Source organism: Manis javanica, chromosome 17, assembly GCF_040802235.1.
Source record: "Manis javanica isolate MJ-LG chromosome 17, MJ_LKY, whole genome shotgun sequence".
NCBI lineage: Eukaryota > Metazoa > Chordata > Mammalia > Pholidota > Manidae > Manis > Manis javanica.
The window spans coordinates 34,589,343-34,597,441 of NC_133172.1; the positions used below are offsets into that span (position 1 = coordinate 34,589,343).

At 44.3% G+C, this 8,099-nt stretch overlaps 1 protein-coding gene across 1 annotated transcript; it reads right to left on the bottom strand.

Moving 5' to 3' along the window:
- Nucleotides 1–2,129: 2,129 nt before the first annotated feature.
- On the bottom strand, nucleotides 2,130–7,519 carry CHD9NB (CHD9 neighbor). The gene has a single exon (XM_073225910.1). The coding sequence runs from the start codon at nucleotides 7,286–7,288 to the stop codon at nucleotides 7,130–7,132; it is 159 nt and encodes a 52-aa protein (XP_073082011.1). The 5' UTR covers nucleotides 7,289–7,519; the 3' UTR covers nucleotides 2,130–7,129.
- Between the last annotated feature and the right edge of the window lie 580 nt (nucleotides 7,520–8,099).

The window sequence follows — 8,099 nt, forward strand, 5'->3', positions numbered from 1 at the left end:
TGTTCAGCAGTCCTGGGCTCCTTCTCCCTCGCACTCTGACTTCTCTCCTCCCACCGGGAGCTGGGGGGAGGGGTGCTCGGGACCCGCCGGGCGGGGGTTTGTATCTTACCCCCTTTGGGAGGCACTGGGTTCTCGCAGGTGTTGATGTGGTCTGGATGTTGTCCTGTGTCCTCTGGTCTGTATTCTAGAAAGAGCTGTCTTTGTTATATTTTCATAGATATATGTGGTTTTGGGAGGAGATTTCCGCTACTCTACTCATGCCACCATCTGGTTCCGCCCCTACTATTATTATTTTAAACAAACTTATTTACTAGATCAATTAAGAGTAAGAAAAAAAAGTTTTTATTTCACCTTCCCTCAGTCTTCCTTAATATTTCTTCCTTTATGTAGGTCTGAGAATCTGACCTATATCATTTTCCCTCTCTCTTACAAACTTCTTTTAATTTTTCCTGCAGTGCATTTGTACTGACAACAAATTAAGCTTACCATAATTGGTGGTTTTTGACAGCCATGATGTGGAGAGTGACTAAGACTCTCTCCTTGACCTAACTCTAGTCAGCTTCCTCTAAGCCCTCAAGATTTGACTGTGGATTTTATCATCGGCTGGTTTAGTCCAGTTTTAGCAAGAATCTTGCTCACTCAGTTTATCAAAAATCCCCAGCCCTTGACTTCTGATCAAGTCTTCATCCCCTACTATTATCACCCTTGCTTGACTTCAGCAAGAATCCCCCTAGCCTTGATGTTTCCTCTTAAAAATTTTTTCATCCACCAACCCTTACCTTGTTACTTGGCTATATATCTCCACCTGTCCCTGTATTCAGAGTTGAACCTGATCTTTTTCTCTCCTACAAATCCCCATGGTGGTAGTCCCCCTGAATAAACTCTGCCTTACTGTCTTTAACAAGCATCATGAATAATTTTTTCTTTAACAGGAAGGATAAGAATGAGACTTTTTCAAATCACAGGATAGGCTTGCATACCTTGAAGAAGCCTCAAGTGTGATTCAGAACAGACCTCTAAAGGGGCAGGCTACACCCTCCCCCATCCGTGGGAATCCACCTCTCCTCCTGGAATTTCCTGACATACTCACATTAGAGTCTTCTCTAAGAAACTAGTGAGAGCCTAGAGGTTGTTAGTTCCCTAGGGCCGCTGTAACGAAGTACCACCGACAGGTGGCTTAAAACAACAGAAATTTATTCTCAGTTCTAGAGGCTAGAAGTCCCAAGTCAAGGTGACAACAGGGCTATGCTCCCTCTGAAGGCTTTTGGTAAGAATTATTCCATGTTTCTTCCAGCTTCTGGTGTTCCCAGGTGTTCCTTGGTTTATGGCAACATTACTCCAGTCTCTATCTCCATTGTCACATGGTCTTCCCCTATATCTCTGTATTCAAATCTTCCTCTACTTTCTCATATAAAGACACCAGTCATTAGATACAGAGCCCACTCTAATCCAGCATGACCTCATCTTAACTTTATTACATCTTCAAATCCTATTTCCAAATAACATTAAATGCTGAAGTTCCAGGTGACCATGCATTTGGGGGGTACACTATGCAACCCATTACAATGGGTAAAATCATGGCCTTTAGAAGTACAAATTCTTGCCCTGCCACTAACTAGCTGTGTGAATTTGGACAATTCACCTTACCTTCTAAATGTGTTGTCTCACCCATAATATGTGAATTTTACCTGCTTCTGAAGCTTATTGTGAGAAGCAAAATTAGATAATTTTTGTAAAGTTTTTGAGCACAGCGCCTGGCACTCACTAAGAGCTCCAACCTTGGAAGCCATTGGTCATTATCTACCATCAATCTGAAGCTTCATTTCTCTTTGGCTTCTTTATGATTTTTCTACCCCAATTCCCCTTAAATACTGGTTTTCCCAGAGTTCTTTCTTTGACATGTGCTCTTCTGCTATGTGCAGCTCCTCTGGTTATATGTATGTTGGGAGAGGTTGCAGGGAGTTAATTTACTCCAGAGCTTTAATGAGCAATCCATTCTGATGGCTCTGTTGGAAGGAAAATGTATTGTTGGGAGGTCCCCCAGTAATTGGAGTCTTGCAAATTTAATTGAAAAAATACAGATCAGCAGAATAAAAGACAAGATTTATTTTCACATGTGCATGCAGGAGAGCTTACAGTAATGGAAAATTCGTGGAATTGCCCAAAGGTAAAGTGTATATATACCAGTTCAATAAAAGAGATTTTGGGGGGACTTTAGTGGGAGGGTATGGAAATCTCTATTGGACTTGTTGATGCTAATGCAAATAGGCAATCTGTCTTGGTAAATGAATTTTCAGGAAACTCCCTAGGAAGGGGTTAACAGAAGCTGTATTTTCAGGAGGCTCTGCTTTAGATAGATAACAGAAGTTCAGATAAGATTTGTTTCTGCATCTTCTGTGCCCAAAAGTTTTCACTTTAAAATAACCATTATACCATCTCTGGAGAGCTAAGAGGGTTCCCACAATTCCCAAATATATTCCCCAAGTCTCAGCCTCTGAAATAAACTGTTTAGTTCATGTCTTCACTCTTCCTTGAGAGCTGAAAGACCTAGGTTCACTTACAGAATTCTTTAAGTATGCTTTAATCTGTAAAATGAAGATGGGGTGGTTGTGAGGATTATATCAGTCCTATATGTAAAGCATTTGGAGCAATGCCTGAACATAGCAAAACTGATATAACTGTTTGCTATTTTTTAAATTGAGCTATAAATGACATATTAGTTTAAGGTGTACAATGAAATGGTTCAGTATTTGTATATATTACACAAATGATCACCACAATTAAGTCTTGTTAACATCTGTCACCAAGGTATTATTATTTTTATTTTGTCCTATAAGCATCTCAAACTCAGCTCTTCCAAAACTCAACTCCTCATTGCCTCTAAATATGTCTGTTTCCCAGAGTTTCTTCCTCAAAAGGTGGTACCATTCTCCAAGTAGAAACCTTGACTCCTCTCTCCCTCAATCTCTATGTAAAATCAACCACCCAAACCAACTGATTTTACCTTCTAAATATTTCTTCAGTTTACTCTACCCTTTGTGTAGATTACTGTTATAAAATACTCCTCCACCCACCTTGAACAGATGAAAGAAGAGCATTTCCTTGGACTCAGTCTCTGTGCTCCTGCTGTTTCTCATGTGTACACTTCTTGGGTAGCCTAGATCATCTGAACCGCAGTGCCCCATGGACATATGAGCAAGAAGAAAAAGCTTATGCTTGTGTGCCATTAAGATTTTACGGTTGGTTGCAAAATAGACACAAACAAGCATAGCTGGCATATCTTCCCTAGGTCAGGCAACTGCCTCCCAATTAGTGTTCCTGCTTCCATCCTCATCCCTCTCATCTCCATCCTTCAAACAGCTACCAAGTTACTCTACCTAATGTACCAATCTGAGTTGATCTGATGTACTAAGAACTCTTCAAAAATGACAGTAACCGAACTCAGACCACTCTCAGCAAAAAAAGAGAGAGGAGGTGGTTATTGGCAGCTAGGGGCAATATTAGCTTCTGGCATGGCTGGATCTAGTCGCTCAAATAAGTCATGAGGAATGTCTCTCACTCTCTCAGTTCCAATCTCCTCTGTGGCTTCATTCTCCCCAGTAGGCTTAAATCCTACAATTTTATTAACTCCAAAAGAAAGTGGATACTTCTTCCCTAATTGCTTCAACAAAAAGTCCCAGAGAAGCCTCCGATTGGACTGGTTTGGATCAGATGCCCTTCCCTGAACTAATCACTTTGATTGGAGATACGCAGTGTTCAGCCTGGAGTCCAAGAATGGGATCAGCCTCACTGAATCGTGTAAATTGAGAGTGGGTAAGAAAAGGGTTCCTGAAGGTGAAAAGATGGGATTTGTAACAAGGCAGGATACCAAGCAGTCAAAAGCAGCTGATGTCCTATTATCATTCTTCTGCCTAAATTCCCCCTTGGACTCCTCCTCACCATTAGGATGAGCTCTCAGGTTCTCCGTATAAAACACTAAGCCCTCCATGATCTGATCCTGTCTGTCAAGGCTCACCTCCTTGTCAATGTGTGACATGCCCTTCAGGCTCCCCCAGTACTGCACATCATCCCCAGTCAGCCTCCAGTCTTGGGTCTCTTCTCCTGAAACACCTCCAATTCCTCTTCTCCTGAATCACCCATCTTCTCTCCCTAGCTTACTCCTGCCTATTCTTGAAGGCTCCTCTCGAATCCCTGGGCATGAAAGATCTCTCTGAACCACCCTGTTCCAGGCTATGCCACCACAAAGACACACTTTTATTCACATTTTCTTAACACTGTGTTTGGCATAGTCACCCAGGAACTGCTGAATTAATGTGTGAATCAAAAAAGGAATAAATGAATGAATGATAGAGAAGAGTAGAAAGTCAATAAATATTTGTTCAATGGATGAATTTGGTTTGAAATGGGAAATGTGTTGTCTTATACAGCTGAAAAATCCAAGTGAAAAGCTGAATGTATAGATAGATAAATAGGTAGGTAAGTATAGATGGATGGATGGTAGATACAGAGATAGATGATAGATAGATAGATAGATAGATAGATAGATAGATAGATAGATAGATAGATAGATAGATGATAGATAGATAGATAGATAGATAGATAGATAGATAGATAGATAGATAGATAGAATGGACAGATGGAAAGATAAGTGGATGAATAAGTTCACTAGTAAACCCCTCCTCTTCCAGTAGTTTGGGAAGTGGGCCAGAGCAATGGCTTTCAAGTTATGGGCAGAGTCTGTGCAGACCTGTCTTTTGAGAGTTCCTTAAAGCTAAGCTTGAGTGGACATAATTTTGACCACCTTCCCCAGGCACTTGAGCCTCAGCAGGAGACAGGGGAGTGAAATGGGGGCCCCAAAGGAATAATTGAGATGTCTTTAAAAAGAAAATGGGTACTTTTTCCTGTTACAGATTAACTTCCTGGCAAATTGCAGCATGCCTGGCACAGCTGGAGGTGGATGAAGAATCCTGTTTTTAAAAGCCCTTGGGGATCTTGAATTTAATTAAATGAGCATTTTGCACCATCCCAGAAGGAAGCAAAACAAACCACCCCATTTCAGAACTTCTAAGGACCTGGGACCTCCTTCATTTGATTTGGTAAGAAGCTGAGTGAGTTCTGCCCTTCAGGAGCTAGTGAAATAAGCACCAGCCTCTCTCAAACCTCACCAGCTGGGAACTTTTTCCAGGAGTCCTGAGGGTGGACACCGTGAGCAGCTCCTTACCACACACAGTCCTGTTTTGCAGGGTGAATTTCCATTAGGAGGGAAGGAGAAAAACAGAATTGTCTACAAAAAAATTAAAAGCAGTTACCAGAGCTTGGCCTATCCCCAGTAAGCTGTAGAAAGAGGCCCCAGACTTCCTGATCCCCAGCTGCAAGCCGAGGCCTGTTTCCTGGCCCACTGGAAGTGGGCCACCCCCGGGGACAGAGCAGGGCTTTGGGCCAGCTCACGAGGCCCCATCTCTCCTGCTTCTTCCTTGGAAGCCGGCAGGCTCCACAGAAGCAAAAGGAACGGCTTGTAGTCACTTTTCGGGCTGAATTACTTTCTGTCCTTTCTTCTTTCCTTCTCCATAGCCAGGTTGCCTTGTCATCTCAAAAGAATCCTATTCCGTTTCTCAGGCTTTTATGGCCAAAACGAAGGGTGATTTTCAGTAGTTTGCTGCCTCTTGCTCTCTCTCTTTCTCTCTTCCTCCCTCTCATCCATCTGCCTCCTCTGCCCCACCCTCCCTCTAGCCCCCACCAGGTTGGGCTCTCAATACATCACCCAACCTGCAGTGGGGTGACTCCCAGCTGACCAGCTACCCTCTTCTCCACAGGCAGGCAGGTCCAAATGAGTAAAGAGAAATGGTCCCCACTCTGCATAGGCTGTCCTGGGACTTGGATTTCCATTTACTCACAGCAAAGACCCCCCACTGTAAGCAGGAGTCTGGTGTGATTCACAGTGTGAATTCAGGAGCTGTGCTACTGGGGGTCACATCTGGGTTCTGCACGTCCTGGATGGCCATGCTCCGGCAAGTTACTTAACCCCTTGGCACCCCAATTTCCTCATCTGTAAAATAAGAGTGTGTGGGGAGTGCATGAAGCACCCCATGGAGTTTTCTCGGCCAGATGCCAGCACAAAGGAAAGGCTCTGAAGCCTTTTTTCTCATTTGGGTTCTACAAATTACACCCACCCTTTCCTGCAGATCCTCAAATCTCAGATCCCCAATCCTGCCTTTCAAACGTATTATGTCATCATTTATTTGCAAACATGTCTATTTGATTTCAAATTAAAATGCTTTTGAGTCGAATTAAAAACAGAACACATGCAGGGGGGAGAAAAGAAAGATTGACAGGTATAAACAGCGAAATATTTTTGCAGGCTGGATACAGATCCCTCAGATGCTAGAGGGTTCAAATTGACAGACTTTTGATATGAAGAGGAACGTGAATATTAGCAGAGGGACATTTTTCTGGGAATAAAAAACCAGGAACACGAATCTCTCCTCTTTCCTTCCCACCAGTGCTCCACTTACTGGATGATCAGGCCTCGTGGCCTTCCATGTGCGTGATTACAGACTGATCCTGATTGTTCCCATAATTCATTAACAATTCTCCCAGTTAAATATTAAATAATTCATACAAACAGCATGGAGGGAGCTGAACACAAGACCTTCCTGTTGGGGCATTGGCTATTCAGCCAGCTATTACAAAAAGGAGGAGGAGGAGGAGGAAACCGAGAGCCCCACTCCCCAGTTAACGCATAACCACGGAGCTACCCTGAGTTTGGAAAAGTGAGGTAGGTGGAGGTCTCTGGACAGTCACAGCCCAGCAGCAGATATTCCCTGGAGCCAGCACAGTCTGCGTGGGGCTCACCCATTCCCAGAAACTGTGGGAAAGTCCCATCATGTGTGAAGACTTCCTTTGTCCTCTCTATGGGACAGCTGAGGAAACAGGAATCCTCACGGCCTCATCTTCCTCACAACTCCAAAGAGAGAAGCCTGATGAGAGTGACTTCTGAGGCCTGAATCCCAAAGGCAGGGATTTCTCTCTCCTCCATCTGCAGCTTCTCAGCGTGGGGCTTGTCTCAGGTTTAATTGTTCAAAGGCAGTTCCAGGAATGAGGTGAGGGTCTGAATCCAGAGAAAAGTATCTCAGCTCTTCTGCTCAGGGGCGCCCTCCTTCAGTGAGACATCTTTGCCATCGGCTGCCTCAGGGCAGGCCTCCAGATCTGGCTTTTCTCCCGCAGGCTCTTCTCCGGGTTCCTGGGCCTCTCCGGCCACTGTGGTGTTCTTGCTGGAGTGGCATCCCATCTCGGTTCGGTGCCGAGTTCCTGGGATGTTCCAGGAGGGTCTGTGCGGCTGATCCTCCTTTGCCAGAGTTAAATAACCCTTCTTCAGAGCCCTGTTGAAAGAGAATTAGTTTGGTTTCTATGGTCACAGAGAGACGCCAAGTCCAATTTGCATAATGAGTCTCTCCCTTAGCCCAGAGGACTGCCTTCTGGCTGACCCATCTGGCTCCAAGCACCAGGTCCCATTCATTCCACAGGAAGAATACCCCTTTGTTTAACCTTTAACTTCTTTACAGATTAGCATCCCCCACCTAGTTACCTGTAAACAACAGCCTTCTCTACCCGGAAACAAAACCCTGTCACTATGCAACTATCTGTGGCCTCCCTCTGTGTCCCAGGGTCACATTCAGTTCTGGGACTCACAGACCCCCTACTTGGAGGCCATCCTCTAGCCTAGAATGCCAACTCCACCCAGGGAGTCCTAAGACCGTGGACTCCAGGGGCTACCCAAACATGTGAGTAATTCAAAGAATTAGCAGGTGTTGTGTGCTGCTCTGTGCCAAGCAGTTTGCAATCCTCATAATGACCCTAAAAGGTAGATTGTATTATTTAATCCTGAAACAACAGATGGGACACAGAGGCACTGAAAGACTGAGTAATTTATTTAAGGTAGTTCCTAACAGCCAGGCAATAATAGCAGAGCTGGGCTTTGAACCCAAGTCATCCACCTGCACCTCCCTCTATCACTACGTTAATCTTACCTATCTTAAAGACCCCTTCAGGCCATCTTCACACACCATCATGGATGTCATCAGCTTGGCAGGCCTGCATGG

Bases quoted from the DNA above. Each gene is read 5' to 3' on its own strand.
- CHD9NB (XM_073225910.1), bottom strand. From the start codon at position 7,288: ATGGGATGCCACTCCAGCAAGAACACCACAGTGGCCGGAGAGGCCCAG.